The sequence below is a fragment of the Buteo buteo genome, chromosome 6 (genome assembly GCF_964188355.1).
Source record: "Buteo buteo chromosome 6, bButBut1.hap1.1, whole genome shotgun sequence".
Classification (NCBI taxonomy): Eukaryota; Metazoa; Chordata; class Aves; order Accipitriformes; family Accipitridae; genus Buteo; species Buteo buteo.
The window spans coordinates 25210175-25236081 of record NC_134176.1 but is presented as its reverse complement, the minus strand read 5'-3'; the positions used below and the strand labels follow the sequence as shown (position 1 = coordinate 25236081).

The window sequence follows — 25907 nt, the reverse complement described above, 5'->3', positions numbered from 1 at the left end:
TTAAAATAAAGCAGGAAGGATTTAGATTGGCTGCTAGAAAAACATTTCTCCCTGCAAGAACAGTAAAGCTGAGGGTTAGTGTGGCATCTCCATCACAGGAGAGCTTGAAGCCCAGGAGCGAGTGGCACCCGTCGGTGAGGAATGATTTGCCTACATCCCCATGGTGGGGCTATGTAGTTTCTCGAGACCCCATCTAAATGCATTTTCTGTGGTAGGTGCCCGTGTGTGAAGGCTGTGGTGCCTAGTTGGGTGGGGGGTACTTTCTCCTGGCTCTTCAGAAACCTCAGGGCCACCCTGCCAGCTGCTGCTCAGCTCCCACGGCACAGACAAGCCCGGCCAGCGATGCTGGCTGGCGGACGGGCTCTGCTGTGGCCCTGGGCCCGTGCGCGATGGTCAAGCTGCGCAGAGCTGTGATCCCTGCTGCCGGGCTCCCATGCAGTGAGAGAAGAATAGCCGACATGCTTGCAAGGACCTGGAACAAAGCAGGGGCTGGGCCCCGCCAGCTGGGCTTCTCTCAGGCATTTCCGAGGGGCAGCTGGCCGCTGCATGGCAGGGAAGGAGGGTGAGACATTCCTTTCCCGACTGCAAACGTGTGGGTCCATCCTCTGCGGCGATGGAGAGAGTAAATCCCATCCTGTGGCCACGTCAGGCAGGGCTACCCCAGTGTGATTTCAGAAAAGCTCTGCATGGCATCAGTGAAAACGGAGCAGAGGACCGGCTCTGCCAGGTGCTGAGGACCAGCTGCGGGGAGATTCTCCACACTCAGGGCGAAGGCAAAGCCCAGGAGACCAGGTCTTGCCACAAGCTCCTGCTTGCCCAGTGTTCACGATGTGGTCAGTAGGGCTACTGCTGAAAAACTGCAGCTAGTGTGATTTTTTTTTTTTTTTTAATTCTTCTACAGGGAAGTTGGTGGCTGTGTGTCACCAGCACATCCAGCCCGGAGGGCTGATGCAGCCACAGAGTGGGGTGGGTCCCTTTACAGACCAGGAACAGAGGTGCCTGAAAGGTTTCTTTTCTTTCCCTCTCGAGAGCTTCAGTTTTAACTCAAGGTTCACAGACCATCACAACCACACTTTGCTTCTTCCTAGGCCAAGGCCAGGCCTTGCAGTTCAGGTCTGCTCCATAGGCTTTGGCCAAACTCTTCTCCTCCCAAAGTGGCTCCTTCTGGGCCCAGCTGGGCTTTTTGTGTGCTTTCCAAGAAGCAGATTCTTGGAGCAGGAGCCCTGAAAAAAAGCAGACAGCTAATGGGATCTCTGTTGCTGCAAAGGTGTTTCTATGAAATCTCACGTGCATTCTTGAGAGATGGGCTGCACTCACCCTGCCTGTCCCCCAGGCAGCTGACCACTCACCCGTGCCTTCAAGGTGTCATTCAGTCAAAAGGTTTTTTGCATAGTTTGCTCCTGACTCATCTGGGGCCAAGAGGGGAGGTCAGCAGGGACAAGCACATGCTTACCGTTGTGCGTAGCAAAATCTGGGCACAGCTCCTTCTGTGTACAGACTAAACTCAGCTGCAAGTTGGATGCCAGGGAACTGGTACAGCTGAGTCGCATGAAGCTCCAGTCCAGGCTGGCAAACTAAGACAACTCAACTGGTCAAGAAGTCTTGTGTTCAAAGCAGTGGGCAAAGGTGCAGCTTGAGACTCTGCTGCAGACTCACTCCATGATTTCAGGTGGTATCTCCAGGTCTTGAGCACCTGCAGAATTAGGGAAGCAGTTCTTCCTGCTTCCATCTTCTGGGCGTGCGACTTCTCTAGCCCAGGAGTTTCGGAGCAGGGCTCAGCATCCAGCACAGCAAAGACCTTGTTGCAGAGGATAAAGGCATATTAGGCATCTTATATACACAGTAGTAACTGCTGGCTGGCCCTCCAGGGAAAGAGTGATTTTCTCTGTGCTACTTTCCCTGCAGAGCAGAGCTCAGCCTGCTCCCCCTGGCTCGGGATCCATGCAGCAGTATTTTTGATGTTGCGGAAGACCAATGGGAAGCTCAGAGCAGCCTTCACCAAGAGGAGCTGCCTGCTCCACCCAGGCAGTGGCCAGCAATGGTGCGAGGCAGCTGTGGAGTAGAGCCCCATACTGGAGTAGCAGATAACCCTTGACAGATGTGCAGCCAGCACAAAGCAAAAGGAGCAAGAGAGAAGGAGGGAAAACAGCTGGAAAAAGCAAGAGCTTGGAAGTGGTCGTGATTTATGCAGCAAATTAACAGCAACAAAAAGTTGTGATCCCTGGAAAGCTTTGCAAATCCCCCTGCTATCATTAGCTGTTGGCTCTGGAGGTGGTTTGCCAAACCGGTTTTCCAGCTGGGATGATGCTGGGCTTTTTTCCACCCTCTCCCATGCTCAATACCTGCTTAAAGCAGTGTGATGGTGTAAGGTTGGCCAGCACCCAGCTCTGGCTAGGCCAAGCATGGAATAAAACCTGGGGTCAGGGCTGAGGCACAGGCAATGCATTTTCTTCTCAGCACTGACCCTGATGGTCTTCTCATAGGAAGCTTCCTTCCCCGTGAGCAGCACTTCGCATATCTAATATCTGTGGCAGCGGGCTCCGGACAGTCTTTGTTAGCCGTGATTCTTGCAGCCAGACACCATCAAATGCAAATACTAACGGAAGGGAGCAAAGCCACCAGGGTCTTTGCAGTACAGCTGGGGCTGGGGACCCAAGACACATAGCATTCAACATAGTGTCATCCCTTTCAACCAAGACAAATAGCAACATATGCTTCAGTCCCTACTGAATGACATCAGCAACACATACATACATAAAGTGCTTTATTGCAGCATCAGAATAAAGAAGTCTTCTCTATGAAATTTTGTAGGAATAAAAGACATTTTATATATATTTTATATTAAAAACCACAATAAACTTAAGGAGTGGAAGCTTAGAGATTCATCACTTAAATAGCAGTGGGCTGGACAGAATCTTTGATGGGATATAAAAATAAATGCTTGCTTGATGTCTACTTTTCTCGTGGTGCCCCGCAAAGCCTCCCAGTACATAAGGTGCTTGTATGAGGAACAACACTGCTTCTTGTTTCTCATGCTCCACTTCATGCCTGTGTCATCCAAACCATAGAGGCAGCAAGGCAGAACAGCCACTTGGGTTTCAACAAGCTTTTTGGGGGGGGTCTCAATGCAAGAAATTTTTCTACTTGCCCTTGGATGAGAATTCTGTTTATTACAGAAATTATAGTTTCTTTTTGGGGCGTTAGACTAGTTGACATACCTAGTATAAAGAGCAGGAGGGTGCAAATCCTGGGTAACAGTCCTTGTTACAAAAGCACTTCCCCATAAAGCAGCCAGTCTAACAAACAAATTGGCTGAGCTATTGAAAGTCTCCTTCAAGAAAGGCTGTTTGCAGAGGTCCTGCTTCCATGCATGGGTCTAATACTGGAGACTAGGCACATTTAATGGGAGGTTGTTTTAAAGAAGTCTGTGCACTGATGGTAAATAAGCTCCTCTGACAGTCTGCTGAAGTTAATGATGATATATGATATGGGAGAGGAAATATGAATTTGCTCTACCAAATGACAGAAGATAACAATCTCATTCTTTCATGGCCTTGGCTGCTCAATTTGTCTGCTTCCCATACAAATGCCTCCATGTCTGTTGCTGAGCCTCCCCGCACACATCCCAGGCTCCCAGAACCAAGCCACCAGATCACTGCCACCCAAACTTGACCACCTCTTTTTGACCTACCTCTTTACCAGAAACAAGTGAGCAAGTGACCATTTGGGCTAGGGAACATGTAATGGTCATGAAAATTTACCAGGATCTCGTCTCCATCCATGCTTATTTGGTTGTGTCTTCCTTCTCACCCTTTACATAACACTGGTCATCTCAGACTGCATGCCTGTTGGGAAATTGACGGTGTCTACATAGTTTTGATAGCACCCATGACTGGAGTCTAGGGATACGAGCGTGGAATAATAGTTAAATCAGAATAATTCAGTGATAACTTCATTAATACTTTTGTTTTACCAGCAATGAAGGCTTAGGTACTGATGACCAAGGATGCAATATTCTATCAGTAACCAAGGCAAAGGGATCAACATACATTCAACATATACAAGACACTCCCAGAAAGACTTCCCAAAGAGCTATCAGACCATGGATGTTCACTGGCCTTGGAGAAAGCTCCTGCAAGAAGGACAAACCTAGAACAGGACAGTCAACCACGGAGCTCTGCATCCAGACAGATGCTTTTTTGTCCAAGTGTCCTGCAGAAAAGCATGGAGTAGCCAACAGCCTTGGATGAAACCTCTAGTCTAGAAATTACTCCATTCTTCTTTACGTGTGCTTGACTTGCTCTTTTATTTCCTCTGATGCATAAAATCTGCTAAATAAAACTATGAACAGTTTCTGCCAGGTTTCACAACTGAACGTCCAGGGATAAAGGTGCTCAGCCTAGCTTCTCTGTGGGAAACTGGGGAGCTCCCAAAATATGCTGGGAGAAACTGCCCATGGATCTGTGAAAAGCTGAATAAAACCCAGGCAAGACCAAAGCACCAATGGAGACCATCATGATCCACGATCTGCAGACACCAGGTATTGACATTATTAGCATGTGTGTGTCTTCCTCCTTTGGAGCCACACTTGCTCGCCTGGCCAGGCAGAGAGCCTGAGGAGCGCAGTGTGCGCCCACGACTCGCTTTCTCTGGGCTCCCTCTCGCTGGGGACTTGGGCAGATGCAGCATGGAGCAGGGCCCAAGGCCAGCGGCAGACCAGAAAGGGGCAACGCTGGGTGCTCCCAGCAGCACCTGACTTGTTCCCGATCCCATGGAGAACTTGGCTCGGTGCTTTTTGCTCCTCTCCAGCAACGGCACGAGCAGCAGCCAAGCTGCCTCCTGCCCCCAGCAGGGCTGTGGGTGGGAAACGCAGGACCTTCTGCTGAGCTGGGTCACGGGTACTCCCGAGCACTGAAACCCACTGCGGGGGCTGCTGGGGAGCTGAGGCCTGGAGGCAGGGGGGTGGTGGGACTTGCATGGGTGCTGCCACCCTGCTCCCCCAAACACTGAGGCAGAGGGGCTGAAATGCACACAGGTGGTGTCCCCCTCATGCTGACCTCCTCTGAGGTCCACCCGTGTCTGGCTTTGGCACCCAGTGTTCCCTTTCACAGCCAAAGCCACACTGGCAAGGTAACCTTGCCAAGGGAGCCCAGGTGAGCCAGTCTCCTCCTGCCGCACATACGTCCCGGACCCATGAAGCCCTGCTAAGCCTCTCCCTGCTCCTTCCCAACCGTGCATGCAAAAACCCGAGAAGAGGGGAGGCCCCACTCTACACATGGCTGGGACAGCCCTGCCCCTCCCTAGGAGGAGCCCCCCCCCAGTTTCAGAAGTAGACCAGCGTGTGCAGGTCAGGTGTACAGGCAAAAGCAGGCAGCTCTGCCTGCAGCAGGCCAGCTCCTCAGATGGGGCGCGAAGCCAGCAGGAGCTGAGGCCATTTCGCCCTGCAGACGCTCAGCTTTCAGGTTGCATTGAAAGATTGTAGAGAACAAAAGCAGACGGGAGCAGCCCCCCATTCCCTTTATGCCTCCCATCCCCTGCGGCTCACCGCGCGCCAGCCCAGGCATCCTGGGGTGCGGGACCACCCCGGGTGGCACGGCAGGGATGGCACCGCGATAACCCCCAGCGCCCTCGGAAACCCGAGGGGAGCCAAGGTGCCCTTCTGAAGGGACGAGACGCATGGCGCATCCTCCCCGCTCTGCCCGGTGCCAGCGAGAAGCCCATGAGCAGGGCCGGGGCTTCGCCAGGCTGGGCCAGGGTGGGAGCCGGCGGTGGCCGTGTCTCCTCTGAGCACGGCAGCGGCTAGTACTCCTTGGCCTCCTGCAGCTGGGAGAGATACTCCTCCTCGGCGGGGTTGTCAGCACACCGTCGCCCGTTATTGGGGGGCCGGACGGCGTGGTAGCGGCTCCAGTCGCCCTTGCAGAGGATCCAGGGCAGCATGTCCACCTTGTAGTGCAGCTCCGGGGAGAACTCAGTGCTGATGAGGTTGGGGACGCCGGCCCCCTTGCCGCGGGTGATGAGGCGGGTGTGCTCGTCGTAGCAACAGTGCTGGGCAGCCAGGGTGGTGCTGTCGAGGGAGAGCATGGAGCGCAGGCAGAAGCGCGCCGTCGGCTTGTAGATGTCCAGGCGCTCCTTGGGGCCGCTGGCGTCCCGCCATCGGAAGCTCTTGCCCTGCTGCTCATCCCGCAGGTTGACAGCACTGTAGACGGCCTCCAGCGGGTAGGAGCAGGGGCAGCTGGGCAGGTCCGTCAGCACCTTGCTCAGGTACTTGGTGAGGAAGTCGCTCTTGCAGTTCAGCCACTTCTCACAGCTGTCCACCTCTGGGGGGGAGGGCACCGAAAGGGTGAGGGCATGCGCAGCCCGCACCCCGCTTTACTCAGCTGCCTTTTGCCTGCAGCCTCGCCAGCACCACCAGCGGAGCCTGCAACCGCCAGGCAGGAGCAGCCGGGCTCCTGGGACGAGCTGGACCCAGGCTCCATCCCCGAAGCAGTGATAGAGGGAAGGGGTTTCATGCTGGGGCAGAGCTGCCCTTGCGGGGGCTCTGCCTGGGGCACCCATCACTACAGGGGCCGGGCTGGCAGCATCCCCCCATGGGAGAGGGCACTCGGCAGGCTGGCCTCGGCCACTGCACTGCAAAGCAGGACAGTGTTGTACCAGGCCTGTGGGAGGAACTGGGTCTCCCAGCATGACTGCCAAAGCCTGCATGTGGCAGTGGTTTGGGTGACTTAGGTGTGGACACTAGATGCGGGAGCCCTCGGCAGAGCCCTCCCCACCAGCCAGCTACACCTCCCGTGGGGTCTGGCACCGAAGCCCCCAGTGCAAGGCAGAGGCGGAGGCTGACCTGAGTTGAACAGCTCTGTGGTGTTGTCACTTTTGAAAGGCGTCTCCTCTGTGGGGAAGACCATTTCCCCCTCTGCTCCTTGAGAGGGGAGAAAAAAACCCAAAGAGCCAGGCTGAACACCAGGAAAAGTGGTGGGCTTTTTTCCTCCGTAAGGGCACCAGACACCATTCCTCTTCCACCCCCTCTCTCACCACTGCTTTGGCAACACGGTCTTGTGCCTGGAAGGAAGGGCCAGCAGCAAGACACACAGCACAGACCCGCCCAAGGCTGTGGCTTATGCAAATCCCAGTGGATGGAGCTGGGTCTCAATGTGCCTCAGGAGAGGATTTCAAGCTCCCAGTGTAAGAGAGGTGCAAGGAGTCACCCACCGAGCTGGACACCAGCTCTGCCACCCTTGAGCACCATGTAACTGCCTGGGGAGCCATGAAGCCCCATCAGAGCTTCTTCACAGAAACAAAGCCCTGTGGTCATTAGCCCAGATAACATTAAACATAACTAGTTCTTGAAGCATGAGCAATGCCCAGCCTGCAGTGGTGGGGGACCAGCCCACACCAGGGTCGGACAGTGCCCAAGCACTGGTATGGCCGAGGGCTCACCAGGGCAGCGTGGCAGGTCGCAGGTCCTCGACTCCGTCGCTGTGCAGGCGTAGCCACAGGACCGGGTCCTCTTCTGGTTCCCACTGCCACAGCTGATGCTGCAAGGGGACCACGGGCTCCACTCCTCCTCATCTTCATAGTCTGTGCATGGCAGGGGAGAGGTAGAGAATGGTGGACCTCAGCAAAGCCTCAGCAGGAGGGAAGCCAGCAGCCACCCGGGACCTCCCGCAGCTCTGGTCTGTCCCTCAGATGTACTTTACAGGGATGTAGGGCCGGTGCTGCCCAGGGCACATGGAGGTGCCCAGCCATGTGATGCCAAGCTGGCCAACCCTGTCCTCACTTGCAAGCCCAGGGAAGCCGTCTCCAAGCAAAGGCTCTCGTTCTCATAGCTTTGCTCATGGTTGTACCAACCCAGACAGGCATCGCTGCCCATCCCCATCCTCACCAAACCTGCCCAGCGCACTGGCCATGATGCTGAAGTATCATGTGTTAGCAAAGGATGACTGGTTTTGGACTCATGGCTGGGAAGCTGCAGGAGGGAGCTGCTGTGGTGCCCTGGCCCGTCTGCCCACCAGCACCTGCCGTCTAACCCTCTGCAGCTCCTCTCCTGGGGAGCACCCAGACCTGTGGCAAAGGCTTCCGGCACTGGTGCCACCGCAGGGACCTGCATTAATGGCAGCAGCACTTGCCATTAAACATTTACACCCTATTTCTCATCTGAGCATGTCTTCACTAGAGTCCACGCTCCAGTCTGATTACATGCAAGGGCAATTCCCGCTGGGACGCTGGCATGTCTGACTGCTGGCAGCACCAACTGGGTGCTAGCCTTGCTCCTTGGCATGCTTGCTTATTTTTTAAGTAGGAGCTGAGCACCAGTGTGCTGTGATCCCTGGTGCGGAGCTGCTCCCTCTGCAGTGCGACAGGGCTGCGGGTCAGGCAGGGCAGGGGAGGGCCGTGCTGGTCTGCGGGGCAGCTGCACATGCCCAGGAGGACTTACCATAATTATATTTTTCCTTAAAGATCCAGTTCTTCTGCCCAGGCCACTGCTGGTCCCAGTCACCACCCACCCCACTGAGCATGGACTCCTCCTCCTCATACTCTGCTGTGTAATCTTCCTCCTCCTCCTCCTCTTCCTCCTCCCTGTCCCCTACATCCAAGTTGTCATCCTCTTCCTCCTCCGCATCCTCCTCCTCCTCCTCAGTGGGGTTGGTGTATTCCCAGAAGAGGGGCCAGAAGAGGTCCTTGTGGGACAGCCACTCAGAGGATGTCAGGGACCAGTCATTGCTTGTCTCCTTCAACAAGTCCATCTCCATCTCAGCCTGAGGATCATCCACCACTTCAATGGTCACCTGGAGGCCAGATATGAGGCAGGGCAGTGAGCTGGGGCACAGCCCTGGGACAGACCTACCAGCCCATGCCCCTGCCCAAGAGGCCAGAGATGCTTTGGGCTGCAGGACCAGGCCATGAGCGCAAGAGGTCTCGCCTTATCCAGAGGGACTGAAACCAGGACACAGGGGCAGAGCCGGAGGCACAGGGGGGCTGGTGGTCACCCACAGGGACCAACACCACCCTCGGAAATTGAGAGGTCACCCCCATAGGAGTGTTCGCTCATGCTCTACGGAGAGGGGCTGTGGGGGGCAGGGAAAGGGCCATGAGCAAGTTCCCCTGGCAAGGAGCCTGTCTGTGCCAGCTATGTGCATCTGGTAGTTACCAAGAAGATAGATGGCAGCGGCCACACGGACCCCACTCACGAGATCTTTCCTCTTAGGGAATCAAATGAGGCTGGGGAGCACATGCATCACTCGCCCGCATCCCCCCGCGGCCCGCCCAGACCTGCTTCCCACCTGGATGTTGGGGTTCTGGGCACTCAGGTCCACGTTGGCCAGCCCTGGCAAGCTCTGCAGGTCCAGCACGAAGGGCAGGCTCTCCTCCCGGCCAGCACCGCTGGGCTGGGGCACCGCTGGGATCCTGGCAGCCGGCTGAGCCACCCCACGGCGCCTGTGCCGCCGCGGGCCAGCCTGCCCGCTCCGCCTCAGCCCCCGCGCCTTGCCGGATGGTGGCAGCTCCTCGTTCCCCGCCGAACGGGAGTCGGATGAGGCAGAGACCTGGAGAGGGAAGAGGTGGTGAGGACATCTCCTGAGGGTGGCTGTGTGGGGACCAAACCGCTGCCCAGTAAAGGAGAGTCTGGTCTCCTCCACCAAATGGTTCTTCCACCCCATCTTATTGCAGGATCAAGGCCGTAATTAACATGTTAATTAATCAAGTTAATACCCAGTGGCCTCTGCTGTGCCAGGGCTTGGCCCCACTGCACCTGAACAACCTACAGGTAGACTCAGGCTGGTGCTTCCCATCCCCACGACCACTCTCTCTGCACCCCTCTGCTATCCCACTGCCCATCTTGCCTGGCTTTCCGCTTCTTGCTCTCCCTTTTTGGCCATTGCTTGGTCCCTGGAGATGGATAATGGCAAGGGCTGCTTTTGCTCACAGTTACCAGAGCTCACATTTAATAATTTTATATGTTTATATTAAAAGTTTATAACAAGGGCTTTATGACAAAGGGGAAAACCTCACCTAAATAAGTTGTTCTGTGGTGTAGGTATTAGGGCAGATGACTTCAAGCAACACAGGTTTAACTGAGATTTTGGATGCTGCCCAAAGGCTACCACAAGGAGGGAAAGAAACTGCTGGTAGACATAACCCAGCTACCTTTTTCTCCCTGGGAAAGGGAAGATGCCCAGCCGAATAGGACAAAAAAACTTACTTGCCAGCGCTGCCAATGGCTCTAACCGTGGCTGCTGCTGTGGTGGCACGTGGCGCTTTGGGGCCAGCCCTGCCCAGGAGGCGCAGGGGGAGCAGCCAGGGACCCTTGCCAGGGCAGCAGCACCGGCCAGCCGGTAATGCGGGGAGGCGGCCAGCGAACCCTGCCAAATGGCCGGGCTCACGCCGAATTCCCACGTTCCTCGTCCCCGCACTCAGCGCGCGCTGGCATGAAAGAGTGCGAGTCAAAGGGCCAGCAGGCTCCAGTGCGCCCGAGAAACCGGAGATGGGAACAACTGGCAAAGCCCCCCCGCAGCACGGGCTGTCCCTGGGAAGATCTGCAGAGCCCTGCAGCTCGAGGCTGGGAGCAGAGGTGCCCAAACCCCCAGCATCTCCGCCAGCGGCTGCCTATTTCTGGCTGCCCAGCTGAAACCCCCTTTTGTTCCCAAGCTCTCGCCCTTCACGCCAGCCCGGCTGAGAGCCGTGGGATTAACGAAGAGAGCGGCATGCCCCCTCCCTACGGAGGGATGCAGAGAGGCATTTCTACCTGCAATTAGAGCCAGATGGTTTGGGGAAGGACTCCCCTCCCTTTCATCCTGATCACTGGAGCACTTCAAAGGCAGCTGGAGCCTGGCCAGGCTCTCATGAGCGCACACAGCCTGTCCCCAGCCCTGTGCCCGCACATCAAAGCCCTCGACCCCCCAGTCCCTGGGGGAGGGAAAAGAGCAGCAGGGACACTGCTGGTCCCTTGGCTGCTGCCCAGAGCGGGCTGGACGCGGGGAAAGGCTGGTGACAGACTTCACCAGATGGGCCCAGAGGAGAGAGGGCTGCGGGGAGGAGGGAGCCTGTGCTGCCTGGCGAGGTATGCTTGGGGCTTACCCCTCTCCCTGGCCAGGAGAGCTCCTGTGACACTGCTGGCAGCAAACATGGGCACAGACAGACCCCTCTGCCTGTACCTTCCCCACCCAGCTCCCTCTGCCCTCATCCAAAACCGCAACGGTTTTGGGAAGGACCCATGGGAAGGATGCCCAGAGCTCTGCTCCAGCCTGTCTCCCAGTGTCTCAGCCCCTTGCCAAGTCTCCTCTTGTGCCCAGAGACTCCCTGGGAGGCAGCAAGGAGGAGTCCAGGTGGAGCAGAAACAGCAAGGGGGGGCTGAGCAGGCAAACCTGGCCATGTCCCCATGCTGGCCACATGATACCACCTGCCGGTGCTGGGTTTGCTGCCAGCTGCGCGTGCCCAGCGCAACCCCTGCACAAGGGGCTGCCAACAGCCCTGCGAGGCTGGCGCTCCTCCCTAATTTGCAATGAGCTTTTCGGGGCTGGGTAAGCTCATTTCACAGACGACCCAAATTTAATACACATGGAAAGCAAGGTCTCCTCTAGCAACAAGATCCAAGCTCACCCAAGGACATCAGAGCAAGTGAGCCAGGAACAGACTCCAAGTCTCCAAACTTACACTCAGTGCCTAATTCAGATTTTACGCCCAAACAAGCTCAAGAAATTCAGAGTACTGTTCCCACAGGGAAAATGTAAAACTGCCCCAGGGGAACTGGCTGTGAGAGTGTCGCTCTGTTCGCCCTGAGCTCCCTTGGCTCCTAAATCCTCCGGAGGCACAAAGACCCCGGGGGTGTCTGCCCTGGATGGCCCAGAGTCCTTCAGCGACAGTCACTGCACTCTACCACCCAACCCTTCCCTCCTGCTAATGTCTGCATCACTCCAAGGCTTTGCTGGGTCAAAATTTGTCCCTGCATCAAAAGATGTCCCTCCTGAGCAACGTCCTGCTCACTGCCCTGCCCCAGCCAATCAAGCCATGGATTTTAGCGATGTCTTATGAGGCCCAGTGTTCTCTCCAGGTCAGAGCATCCATGGCACCATGATCCTGACGGGCAGATGTGTCTTCTCCGTGTCACCAAGGGGCTCCTGCCAGCCACACAGGCAGCTGCCCTCAAGGATCGCACTCCTGCCACGTGACACACACCCTCTCCTCTGCCCTGCCTAGAGAACAGCTGGATAAAGCCATCAAGCCCGGAGCTAAGCCACTGCAGTGCATCAGCTAGGGGAAGAGAAGAGCTGGCCCGTGCAGAGTGAAAACTCCACTCCCCCGCTCTCCACGGAGCGCAGGAGAAAGGCTGCAAACTGTCACAGAGCTGGTTGTCAGCAGCTCCCTTCTCCTGCTGCTGCCAGGGAAGGACACTTGCCACCACTCCACAGAAGCAGAGCACGCAGTGCCGGGAAGCTGTCAATATCTCACAGCCGAGCTCCAGCCTTTTCCTGTGACCAGCCAGCACCAAAGGAAGAAGTCAAAGGGGAAGTTGCTGCAGGTCCTCCTGCATACACTTGGGATATCCTGCCTGGCTGGGAATAAGGGCTTCCAGGGCAGGAACCTGAGGGAAACTCTGGGGCAGCACTTGGGAAAAAGCATGCACTTTCCATTTGTGAAGACCATGTTTAGACTGAAGGCTATAAGCAGGATCACACCCACCTCCCTACCAGCCCAGGAGCCCTTCCTACATAATCCAGGCTCTCCCACATGTAGGACTGACCACCTAAACACCTTGGGGCACAAGCTCAGCAAAGATGTTAGGAAAGGGAAGGAACTTGTCAGCAATTTACCCCAGTGTCATGCCTACTTTGTACATAACATGGGCGACAGGGTGTATGGAAAAGGTGTGGGGAAAGGCCACACATCATTTCTCTAAAGACCGATGTTTTCCCATTTCTAGTCCACACACCTCTATTAAAATTGCTTGGAAATCTGAAGATGGTGAAGAGACCAGCTGCAAAACCATGTCAAGGGATGGAAAGACTTTTCCAGTGAAAGACTTGTACAATTCAATTTGTTTGTTATGTTAAAAAGAGAAAGCAATGACTTGATTTCCCAGTTCTTTAAGGCAATAAGCCATCAGGCAAAGGAGACTCTCTAATCCAGAACAGAAACACATAATAGGAACCAACACATCCGAGACAAAGCCAGACAAATTCAGCTGAGGAATAAGGATCATGCTTTTAACATTGTAGGTGATTAACCACAGGAACAAGCTAACAAGGAAAGTTGCAGTATCTCTTGTGGAGACAGTCAAACCCATGTCACTGGGCTCAACACATATGTACCACATCTGTGCTAGGGAAGAAATTCAAGGATCTAGTGATTTATTCTGGTCTTAAAATCTGTGATTTTGCTATATACTTCTCTAAGACTCTGAACTGAACCTGGGTTAAGAAAGCAAACGACTGCTGTTCAGATGCTGCAGCTCTTACATAAAAATTATTAGAGATGTGACATCTCAGATCCTACAGCAGTTTAAAACCTGAAAACATCAACAGACTAGTCCCTGTGCTGTACTGTCCTTTGGCAACCAGGGACACCACTGTGCTGCCACCACAACCACAGGTACTTGTCCCTCCAGCACATTTCTCAGCATCTCCGTAGGCAGTGCAAGTTGCCAGTGAACCCACTGGCAGTGCTCTTTCTAACTATGTACATTGCTAAGCAGACCTGCTCTTTATCATGGGGTTAAACCCAAGCCAAGTACACTTGAGATAACTCCCAGGGAGCAAAGCACTGCTGGAGCCTGTGCATCAGCAGTGTGGAACAAGCAAGTCCCCGGCGTAGGACAAGCTCAGAGGATGCAGCTTCCACCCACCCCTATCCAAGCCAATTAGCAGGTACATAAACTCGTTCAGCTTGAAGCAAAGAAACCTGTGCACACGGGAGTCAGATCAGAGGCAACGTTCAGGCTGTGCTTTGGGTTTGTTAGCACTGCAGTGAAGAAAATGACGTATTTGCTAAAGGCCGGTATCGCAGTGGTCTATAATTATGAGGAATGGGGGTTTTTGTTGCTTAATCATTACTGCTTGTGTTAGGCTTCCTTTGAACAGTTTTACCACACTGTACTGAAAAAAGAACCCAGCAGAGGAACTATTGATCTTTTCCCAAATAGAGCTGAGTCTACACAAGCATCTTCCTACTCTTTCCCCCAAGCTCTCTGCAAAATTATTTTAAAATCTGTCCTGCAGTTTGTTGCAAACTTGCCCACTTACAAATTAGCCAAGTACAAAATAGAAATCAGAACATTTTTTTCTTTTTACCATAAAACTTTTCCTTCCATATTCACCTAAATGAGCTGCAAAGATCTGGAGAGAGCTTTCAAAAAAAATTCATCTTCGGACTGAAACCAGGCAGGAACAACTCCAGAGCAGGGTTTTATTGTAAAGTGATGGAAGCAGAGGGATGCTGGTTGGTTGCTTCAGAAGGAAGCCCGGCCTGTCTGCGGGCAGGTCTGGGACTGTAGTTTGTGGAAAGGCTCAGGACAGTTTTCGCTGGTGGGAGTGGGAAAAGGGGGAGGTTCTTCCAGTGCTAACAAGTAACACTGTTAAGTCCCTTTAAAATAAAGGAAAGTTGAACAGCAGGGTCATCAACAGGAACAAATGTAGTGTGCTACGCTGCCTCCGTCCCATAGTACTGAGCATGCTCTCTCCTTGATGACCCCACCACAGACACTGCTCAAAGAAAGGGCTTGTTAGCCCAGCCAGCTGAGACCGCCTTAGCCTCCCGAGGGCTGTAGTTTGATCCTCCTGGCTCATAACCCATCCATCAGCACATTACCCATCCACGGGCAGTCTTTCAGCCAGATGGAAAATCCACTGGATGCACATCAGGCAAGTGACCTCTGCTGCCCACCAGCTCATCACCTGCTTAACGGATTTCCCAGAACTGCACCAAAGCACAGTGTGCTTCTAGAGGTGTCAAGAACTGGGTGGGTACCTACAAGAAAACGGGGAAGGCAAAGATGTCACCCAGTGCCTGTTACTGTGTGTAAGACCTCCTGAGCCACAATCCCAATGATCAGACACAGCACCTTTAGACTTATAGGCAAGTAGTTTAGCAGGAGCCATCACTCAGGGTTTTGATAGGTGAGCTCTGGAACATCTGCCAGAGGTAATTTAAGGCAGTGGATACCTCCAGCTGCCTCCCTCTTCTTCTGCCCTAGGTTACATTCCTGCCCACAAAGTGGCTGTGGCACAAGTGGCACATGATCTTCCAACTGCTCTACTCACTGGTCCACATCAGGGTCAACTCGCACTTGAGTGCCGTTTTTGTTTGTTTTTTAAATAAAGACACAAGCATCTCCCTTTAGGTTTTGGGAGAGGTCTGCAAGTGCTCATGGAACAGACAAGGCACTTGGTTATCACGCTTGCGTGGGCAGATCCTGTTTATGACAGACCAGCAGGAGCCAGCAGCAAACTGTGGGCTGTGCAGATAATTATTATGCCCTCATGATTATAATTTTCATGCAGTTACCAAAATACTTTAGATCATATGGAATCACTCTCTTTTCCAATTAGCTTCAGCCCAACTGTCTTGAGTAGGGAGCTGCAGGAGGCAGCATCAAAGGCTTCCTCATGTCTCATTTGTTTTCATGTCTCACAATTGCGACAACTGTAATCTCAAAACTCTTTCCAAGGTTGGTGACTCGGTTGCCCCTGAGGCAGAGCCAGCCCTGGAGCACAAGACACCACAACACAGAGAAGCAGCAGCATGCAGCACCGCAAGGAGCAAGGATGCGACATAGTTGACTTTGTGCAAGACTGAAAACAGGGCAGTTGGCCAGGCTGCCGTCAGTGCTCCTCACTGAGCTTCCCTGTTGGCACAGCCTGGCCCCGCTTACCGCAACTGGCTCTCCTGCAGGCGTGCTGATGAGTAACTTCCCCGTGGCATCCTCAGCCAACTCCCCAGGTCACTTGTGACACGAGGCAGACAAGTAGGAGCCTGGCGGCTTTTCACCTCTCGCCATGCCTGGCTGTTGCCCTCCTCAGTGTCACAGGCAGGTACTTCTCTACCATGAGTATCTTCTCCCTCTTTACCACTGAGACTAATGCTGTAAAACCCCCATTTTGCAGACAAAGAAAATGACGTGCCCCTGGTCTCTCAGGCAGCCTGCAGCAAGGCCAGGAATAAATGCAGGTCTCCCATGTTGTACTTGGAGAAGGCTCTCAGGAAGGCTCACCACAGCTCAGTTTCTCCTCCCCACCTGCCCCCCAGGAGGGACTGCCCTGCCTCCTACACAGATGGGCCACACAGGCCTTGCAGTGGAGAAGCTGGGGCATCTGGTTAGCACCACTGACATGTCTCAGCACAGTAGCCAGGGCTGTCCTTGCACCAGAGACTCTGCCTAAGTGCACAAGTCCAAGGGCCGACCCTTGACAGGTGGTGCCTGCGGTGAGGAACCCAGCCGGTGGCAAGGCACCCTTACCTGAGGAGGAAGATACCCTTGAGACCTCTGCTGCAGCGAGACCAGCTGGGAGCTGCTCAGATAGACCACAGCAGTGGGTATAGGAACAGGGACTACACAGAGAGGTCCCTCAGAGAGGTAAACAGACACACATCCATACCCTCTGGTGCTCTCTGGCAAATGCCTCTGCTAGGGCACATGTTTTCTGTTAACATAGTTGAGCTGTAATACGCATAAGCTCTTAATGCATTGGACTGAGTTGCTGTTAACTTGTTCCAGCTCTAAACCCCATGTGTTTCAGTAACCATTAACTTGTTCCAGCTAATGATCCACATTTGTTAGCCTGCACACTGTAAGCCTCTGACGGCTCCAGCTGCTGCTTCCTTCCCTGCCTCAGCCCAGGCAAATCTGCAAAAGGAAAAAACCCCAAATATAGCAAAGCAAGTGCAGAAACAGGAGGGACCAGACCAACCCCAGCCTCCCCTCGCCCCCCCCCCCAGCCTGCTAGAAGAGGTTGCAGTGAGGGGGGGGACACAGGGCAGGTGGGAGTGCAGGGGGTACCCACTCCCCTTGTCCCACGCAGGGTGCACAGGCTGCCCCCCACCCCCCACAGGCAGAGGGGCAGGGAAGGCAGCCAACCAAACAGATGCAAATCCATCGGGGATCCCTTCAACAACAGACAAAATGGGCACCTGAGCTGGACTAGGAGCATCTCCACAGCCTGCACAGGAAGGGATCCAGGCAGGGATGCTGCATCTCGGCTTTCCAAAAGGGCAAAGCTGGGGTGACGTGCAGCCAGCAGCCCCTGCCCCAGGTGTTTGGCTGCAGCTCCCCAGCCCAGGGGTGAGCGCAGCTCCTCTCCCCAGCCCAGCGGCAGGATTTAATGACTCTGTCATGTCAGTGTGGAGTGGAGAAAAGGTCTTGGTGTAGGGAAACCTTCCTCTGTGGCTCCAGTCTGTGTCATTCATAATTCACCTGTTCATATGCTTTTCCAGGAAAAAATAATCACCAAAAAATAATTACTTTTTTTTCCCCCACCAGATGGAAGCATGAGGCTTGTAGGGCTGCAGAGTCAAGTCCAAAGTCAGAGGAAAGCTAGGGCACATCCAAATTGGGAGCCCCACTTCCCCAGCATCTTAGTCCCCAGTTGAGCCCCCCTCTTCCTTTTGGCCAGTCACTTCCTAGTGGGACTTCTGCTGCAACCCCAGGACTGGTCCCCAGGGTGGGCACAGACATGCAATAGCCAAGCTGTACTCCCAGGTGCGGAGGAAGCCAAGCCAACCCTGAGATGCCCACAGCAACTCTGGGCAGCCCTGCATCTCCTCCATTGGAGGCATGAGGGGGGCCACGCTGTGGATGCTCCCCAGGAGAGAAGAACTAGATGGTCCCCTAAGGGGGATCTTCAATTTTTAAGGAGCAGCCAGCTTCACCATGTAATGCAACCGCAGTGCCCCCAGAGGGGAGGGGGTGGGGGTGAACAGTGGATGTGAAGACATCCGTACAACACCTTGTCTTGCTGGAGGTGCTGCGTGGCACTGCACCGCTGGCCTCCCCCGGGATTTTGGCTGCTGCGGGAGCAGATGCAGGCGAAGGGGAGGGCAGGGAAGGCAGCAGTGGGAAGCCCCAAAGTGGTGGGGAAGAGAAGACATCCCAGGGAGACGAAGAGGTGCTGCCCTCCGCTGGTGGGACCCCTCCTGCAGCACCTCCCGGCCATGCCACAAATACTATTCCCTCGCCTGGCGAGCGCCTCGGGGCTCAGCTGCCAGGAGAGACCCCGGGCTGGCTTGCTCGCCCCCAGGCTCAAGCTGCTGGGGCTGGGATGGGGAACGGCTCACCTGAAGGGCACCGTACCCATGCCATGCGCCAGCCTCCCACTGCGCCCTACATGATGGAGGCTCCCTCGGCTGGGGACGTGTTCCCAGCCCTGCCTTGCATCTCAAGTCCGGCGCGCTTGATAAGGCCCTGGCAGGCCGGGCCAACCAGCAGCTCCTAATCCAAGATAAACCCACGCCTCACCACCTCTTCCCTCTGTGCACGGGCACTTCCTGGCCGTCTGCAGGCAGGTCCCCACCTCGCACCCATCCAACGGCAGCGGGGACCAGCAGAAGGCAGCAATTTACTGCATTGTGTTCCCTTTGAAGCTGTATCCTTCCCCAGGAGACTAAACCAACCTGCAGCCCCCTGCACTGGTGCCCTTCATGCCAAGAGCCACCTGGGACTCAGAGGCGGGTAGGTCACCATCTTTTTGGTGTCTTCGTCTCATTAGTACTGAGATGATGTATACCTCATAACAGCTTCTCAGACAAGCTCCAGGAGCCCCTGCACACAGGGAACATGCAGAAACTGAACTGCTTGGAAGCAACACCATGCAGGCTGACTTTTACAGCTGGCCACATAAAAGCATCCAACAGCCCAATGAAGATTCCCTGCAAAAATGGTCTGCCAAAAAAAAAGTCCTTGCGCTTTTGCACGCTTCTGTCTGAAACAGAAATATTTTCACACTGAAACACGGCTGCGATCTCTTCCCTGCTTCTTGGCTACAAGCTCCGGTATTTTATACAAAAACCAAGCTTCTGGCTGACAACATTTGCTTTGGAGGAGCTGGACGGCACGGGCTACCTTGCTGTCGTCACTGTAGCTCAGATTCTCCTCAGGCTTCCCTATGGGAAGTGTCCGGGCATCTTGTTTTGGGGATTATTCTGAGTGCAAGAATATTTATTGATACTATGGAAAACAGAAGATCCCTGGCTTGCACTTCCTACCCCTAAAACCCTGACAAGAGGAAAGCAGGAATTAATCCCCAGCGTACTCCCTCCATGCCGTCACTGGGCTTGGAGGGACCACAGATGGAGGCAGGATGAGTCCCCCAGCCCGTCTGCCTTTAAGGAGAAGGTCTGCAAGAGCCGGACACTTTGGGGAACTCAGAGAGAGGGCCGGGCAATGCCCCGTGGAGCGATTTATGCCTAATCTCTTCCCCTTACATGTGCCTTTTACAGGAACCCCTTTGATTGTAACAATAGGAACGCAGCAGACCTATTTGTGCAGTGAAAAGGGAAGAAGCCCCCTTGTCGGGCAGCTTCCCTACACCCAGCTCCCCTTTGTTTCTGCTCCTGCCTCAGCCCCAGGGCGGGAGGGTTTTCAACTGTGTTGACTAAGATAATTTGGCACTCTCAAAAGGAAATTTGCTACAAAGGGCGAAGCACCTCCCCGTGCACAAAGAGCCCCTTTCAGAGCGGAAGGATGCTTCAGTGCACGTTTTGTACCCACAAATCCGACCTCCGCCAAGGACAAAGCCAGGGACAAGAACGCTTAATTGCTGAAGAAATGAAAAGGTAAAAAGCACATCCGCAAGCAAAATGACTCTGCTACTGACACAGCCCGCAGTGGCCGCGGGGATCTGGCTGTGCAGGCAGCCAGCACCGACCCGGCCGCCCACTTGCACCCCGGCTGAGCCCTCCCGACGGGGTGGCAGAGCGGCGAGGTGCCCCCACGCAGGGCAGACATGGGTGACGAGGCGAACTGGAGATCTGCAGCCGGGCGAGACGGCTCTGGGGACAGCGAGATCCTTTTCGCGGGCAGACGGCCCTGGGGGAGTCGAGAGGGACCAAGAGCTGGGGGGAGGCACATGGGAGGCTCCCGCAGACCTCCATGCCTGCGCAGGCAGGAGCCGCTCTGGGCTCCTGCCAGCCCATCATCACCCCACTGGTGTCCCCAGGCAGCGTGTCTAGGCTACGCGAGGACTCCCACAAGACAGAGCTACCCCGACTTGCAGTCTCCTGACGAACTCCACTCAAGCCCAGCTGATGCTTCCCTTTAACACTTTTAATCTAGTACAGCCACGCCACGTCGCCTTGAAGTTCCTTCACTCTCCGTTTGCTGATATCTCCAGCCAGGCGTCGCGTCACTGCTATACAATTTCTTTCTTAAGCACTCCTCTGCACTCAGACTCCCTACGCACAGGGCAGGTCGATTTAAATCAAGGCCGCTACCAATGATTTTTAACGAGCAAGCAAAACACCTTGCTGTAGACCTTCAGTTTCAAACCTCGTTTCCCATCGCTACTCTCACTGCCTGATGTAATCAGTAAATAATACATACTGTTGTTACTCGTTTCCTTCTTTCTCAGGGGCCAGGAGCCAGTCATACCAGGTGTTGTACAAACCCACTGATTCGCAGCCAGCTACAGCCCTCATGCTACGCTTGGTATTTTATTTGTTGCCCTCCGTTATCTCTTACTGCAGGCGCCAGATTTGCTTTGCTCGCAGCCTCAGACCAGGGGAACTCCAACAGCAAGCTCCAGCCTGGATTCTCACCCTGCCCCTGTCCCAGCCCTGCAGTAACACCCCCGGGTGCCTCAGGGAGCTCGCTGCCGTTGCTTTTGGCACACTCTCTCAGAGCTGTTCCCTCCGGCGAAGCAGCACCCGCCAAGCCCACCAGAGCTGGGCTGGGCGGCTTGGACCCTCCATAAAACACTGTTGGCTTGCTCTGCCGCACCCCATCGCAGCCAGGATGCTCACTACCAACACCCCCATCACCGTTACCGCTGGTACTATTATTTCTATGCACAGTTATTGAAGCAGTTGTGTTGGTTCATACAGATGTAATCACTTCTAATGTTTATATTTCTAGCACGTTAGAGCTTTAGCTATTTTCGATTTACTAGAAGAGCACTGGAACCGATTGGTATCAGTCGGAAAGAATCCAAATATCTATTAACAATGCTCAAAGCCAATATTTTGAAATCCAGTGAGTTTATCGAAACATATTTTGCATTTAAGCCCCCTGGCTTCCTAAATAAACAAACCATTAAGCAATGTGATGAGCCGTCCCTTGTCTCCACAAGGGACACAAGCTTTTCCAAGTGCTCAGTCACCCAAATCTGAAGAGCCGCTGGTGTGGGTCAGTGCTTGGACCTGCCACATTTCTGCCCACATCAGAGTGTGATGCATCCAACCTGCAAAAGCACTTTCTAAAAACCCTGCTGTACACCTGCCTGCTGCTTCAGAGCCCACCTGTCTTCCCACACATCACCAAAAAGCCTCCAAATGAACAGAGGATTTCCTCCCAAATCTATCTCATTAGATTTCAGTCACAGTTTGGAAAGAAAGTATTCTGCCTTTTCAACTTCCAGTCAAATAGGCTGAAGAAAGAGAAAATATTCTTGCTACATCTGTTGTTTCTGCTGGGCTCAGTGTAACTCAGGCAAAGCTTTTCTGCACAGTATCACAGCTGAGAAAATGTAAATCCAAGTGCTTGCTCCTTTGGTAATGGCTGGAAGTAATGGATCCTGACTGAGGTACAGGACTTTGGGACATACCGGTAAGGTTATCACCCAAAGATAAAGCATGTGTTCCCTCCATCCTTCCTGCAATTATAAAACTTTCTAACTCAAAAATTTACTGAAAACCTTAATGGTTTTAATTCTTCTAAATTATTTCAGTATAGAAGTGCAAGTCTGAGGCTCAGCACATATTATAAAAATTCCCATTCGATTCTGAACCAAGGAAAAATGTTTGCTTTAAATAAAGATGTTAAATTAAAATAAATCCAAGTTATGTAATTGTTTAATGGTTTTGATTGTCTGTCTGCTCCGACATTTCTATTTTTCTCCTCCCGGCCCCCTTCATTCTACCCACATCTGTAGGGCATTACCCAGTGTAACCAATACTCCAGCTGTGGCTGCCCTGCTGCCATAGAGACAGGACCTATCAGCACTGCAACAGGAACCATCTGTGTGTATGACCCAAAATCACTCTGGATTTTTTTTTTTTTTAACCACCATACCACTGTGCTGTGCTCTCCGCTTTAGTTCAGCCGGGCATGACTACTCCAAATTCTCCCCCGCATGCACCAGAAACAGAGGATTTCCTCCCAAAACACAGCTAGAAGACACATGCCTGTACATGCTTTCTCCCTGCCATGTGAATTGTGCAGCCAGTACCCCGGGGGATGCAGAGTATGCACAGGAGTACCAACAGACCCCCCCAGAGGAATCCATTCTTCATCTTCCTCCTTGCTCCTAACCTAACCTCCACCCTCAAACCTTTGCCTATAAACTTCTTGTATGTTTGTATTTCTGTGAGAAGCAAAGGTCCCCGGGACAGAGGCTGCACTGTGTAAGTGCCGTATGTGATCTTTGGCTGGCCACACAACGCTCCCCATTCACAACCACTCAAAACTGGGACTGACAGCAGCTCGCCCTGCTTCCCGATGTATTTTAGACGTCAGATTAAAAGGAGCCCGAGATTGCTCTGCAGGGTCCTGCAGTGAGGACCTGCACAGCTTCCTAACGTGCAGTTTGTCCCTGTCTTATGCCCCCTGCCACAGGGCTGCAATACTTTCCCAGATTTCAAGTGTAAATCCCTACTCCCTCTGCAGCCAGAGCCCAAGCACACTCTGCCTGGCATTCGTCTGGCACGCAAACCGGCATCTACTTCTACGCTTGAAGTTTCACAAGCAAAGTATAGCACCAACATCGTATTACCAGCGCTATAGCACGTAACATCCCCAGCAGTCCTCTTTGCATCTGCTTGGTCCACACTCCAGTCAAAACCATTACTAGACTCAACTGGTGGTACTTGGCTGGATGCAGCCCATGCCCTTTCTTGCCTGTTGGCCAGGCTTTCCATGTGGCAGATTCCTTCTTCACACTTGTTCCCTGGATTTCATGCTAGAATGGAGTTTAGTGCATCTGACAGGAGCTGCCAGCATGATTCCTCCACAGATCAGCACCATGTGTTGGCAATAACTAGCAGTAAGGTATATTCCCATCACTCGACAGTCTGACTGACAGTGCAGATCAAACCTGCTGCTTCCCAAAATGCTGTGTATCACCAGCAAGGGCTGAGCTGCTCTTACCCTGTCCTGCTCAGCCTTCTCCCATCACCACTTTTCCCACTTATTCCTGTCATCCACTTTTAGCAGTAGCATTCTTCAAGAGGGTATTTTTTTAAACACGGCTCTGCTGCCTGAACCACTTTTTCTCCGGAGAACAGTTTCAAGATGGAAACAGCTTGTTTTAACCGTTCAGTTGTCTGTCTTATTCAAACCCTTCTCCCCCTACTCCTGCTAGTTTATTTCTTCCCCATTCCCTTCCCACCGTTGGTTCCCAGTCTGCCCGGTCCCTTACTGCCCGCTGAAGCTTCGCCTTCCACCATCCGCGCTCCGAAGCCAGCGCTGGCCAGGATCCGGCTCGCAGAAGAGCGAGAGGTACGGCCCCGGGACCACCCCCCCCCCCCGCCCCGGGCTGTGGGGGCTCCCGAGGCCGCCTGCCCGGGGGATGCTGCCGGGGCGGGAACGGAGCACGACCACTCTGCAATCTGCCCCAGGATCGTCGCAGCGGGAAGGAGAGATGGTGGCTGAAGTCCGTCAGGTCTGATTTTTGCAGCAGCGGAGTCGTGGAGTTCCTGGCGAGCCCCCAACCTTGCTCATTTTACCGCCGGTCGGGTTGCGGCCGGACTCCGCGCTCCTCCGAGGGCTGTTGCCCCCTGGAGGCAACGGGTCTTCCCCCGCGCTGGGTCGCGGCACTCGGCCCCCATCTCCTAGCACCGAAAGCAGCCCCTTTCCCGCAGCCTCCGTGCAACGCAAAGGCCCGGGGCCGCCCGAAAATCCCCGGGGCCGCCCGAAAATCCCCAGGGCCGCCCGAAAATCCCCAGGGCCGGGTAAGGGCTCTGCCCCTCAGCGAGCGAAGAGGCAGCCCCGACGCGGGGAGGCACGAAGCCCTGCTTCTCCCCGCCGCCGCTTCTCCTCCCGGGGCTGCGGGCGGCCTGCCCGCGGGGACACGTGTTAGGTGCTGCTCCCTTCGGGGGTGCACCACCGCCTCCGAGGGAGCCCCGATGGCCGCCCGGGTGGCCGGCCGCCCCCCTCAGCCTTCCCGGGCACGGGTGAGGGCGCGGAGGCTGAGGAGGGCTGGCTCCAGCACCCTGCCAGCTCTCCATCCTTCCCCAAAGGCTGCCTTACCTCCGCCAGCTTGGAGCTCCTCTCCCTCGGGCTGCCGCTGCGCTGTCTCCTCACGGGCAGCCCCCTCACCGCAGCCAGGAAGGTTGTCAGGAAGACGAAGCCGAGGACGAGCACGACTTTCCCTCTCATCAGAGGCATCTCTCCCTCCCTCTCGCCCCACCTCGCACGCCCAGGGCAGGCGGCCCGGCAGCACGCCTGCCCGCAACGCTACAACCCCCGTCCTTCCTCGAGAGAGCGAGAGGAGCAGGGGAAATTTTTAAAAAGAATAAAATATAAAGTATCGCTGACGGGAAGTGCAGTCCCCCGCGGGTGCGTGCAGAGGCCGGGGCAGGGTCCGCCGGCCCGGGCCGCTCCCCTCCGCTCCCCTCTGATCTCTCTTGCAGTTTGCCGAGCACGTTTCGGTGTCGCTGCTCCCCCGGGCCCGCCTGCCGGTGCCACTGATGCTGAAGGGTAACTCTGAAAAGCTTCACAAGTGTGTGCGGGGCGGGAGGGGGGGGGGGGGGTAGAGGGCTTCGCCTCCCCACCCCCCTTCCTAATCCTTTCGGCAATCTGATTTCTTTTCCTCCTCTTCTCCTCCCCCCGCCCAGTCGCGCCCCGGTGCTGCCGCCGCTCTTCAGGCAACGCCGGGCACCGGAGGGCGGGCTGGCGGGCGCTCCCCGCCGCTCCCCGGGGAGCTGCTCCTTCTCGCACGAAGCGCGGTCAAGCCCCTCCCGGGCGAGCGGCGCGGCAGCCGGCCCCGGGCACGGCCCCGCCGCGCCCCTGCCCCGCTCGGGGGCTGCCGGCGCTGCCAGACCTCCGCCCCGCTCCCTCCGGGCGCTGCCCCCTCCGGGGCGCCGCCGGCCGCTCCTCCCCTCCCGGCAGCTGCATGGCCCGGGCGGCCGCGACCCCCTCCAGCCCGCGGTGCCCCGCGGGGCGCTGCCCCTCCGGCGGGGCCAGCCCGGCCCGGGGCTCTTTTGTTCCGCTGCCGGGCGGCGGCTCGCCTCGCCTCGCCTCGCCTCGGCGGCGCCGGCCTTGCACAAGCCCCGCGGCACCGGACGCTTCCCTCCGGGGGAGCCCCGCCGCAGCGCCGGGGCAGCGCCCTCCCGGCGAGGCGAGGCGGGGCGGGACGGGGCGGCCGCGGGCTCCGGCGGCTCCGGCCCGGCCGCATGAGGCGGGGAGGATGGAGGCGCCCTGGACGGAGGGGCGGGAGCCGGGCCGCGGCCGGGGGATTCAGCCGCATGGGGGGGTTCAAAGCCTCCCGCCTCGCCGCCGGGGAGGAAAGCCGGATTCCGCTTGCAAAGGCCGCCCCCCTGCCCTTCTCCGGGCGGGGGCCGCGGGCTGCAGCGCCGGGGCTGGGGCCGCCGCGCTGGAGAGCGGGGATGGGGCCGCCCCCAGACCCGGGCCAGCCCGCGGCGGGCAGAAACGGGGCTCTGTGCTCCCCGGTGGAAGCTCCGGCCGTTCCCGAGCCGCCGGAGGAAGTTGCCACCACTCAAAATAAGCCTTTATTCATTGATCTGCTCCCTCCTGCGCAGCCAGCATCTTTCCT

At 55.5% G+C, this 25907-nt stretch overlaps 1 protein-coding gene across 3 annotated transcripts; it reads right to left on the bottom strand.

The window, feature by feature from the left end:
- Positions 1–733: 733 nt before the first annotated feature.
- ISM2 (isthmin 2) lies at positions 734–25281 on the bottom strand. Of its 3 annotated transcripts, XR_012650707.1 has the most exons (7): positions 24383–25279; positions 9279–9539; positions 8432–8783; positions 7435–7575; positions 6839–6916; positions 5336–6317; positions 734–5267 (listed from the first exon to the last, which is right to left on the bottom strand). XR_012650707.1 is itself a non-coding variant. In XM_075030083.1 (6 exons), the coding sequence occupies exons 1-6, from the start codon at positions 24518–24520 to the stop codon at positions 5800–5802; spliced, it is 1482 nt and encodes a 493-aa protein (XP_074886184.1). In that variant the 5' UTR covers positions 24521–25281; the 3' UTR covers positions 734–5799. The 3 variants fall into 3 exon arrangements, 2 of the variants coding, with proteins under 2 accessions (XP_074886184.1, XP_074886183.1); XM_075030083.1 differs by having other exon boundaries at positions 734–6317; positions 6839–6910; positions 24383–25281; XM_075030082.1 differs by having other exon boundaries at positions 734–6317.
- Positions 25282–25907: the final 626 nt, after the last annotated feature.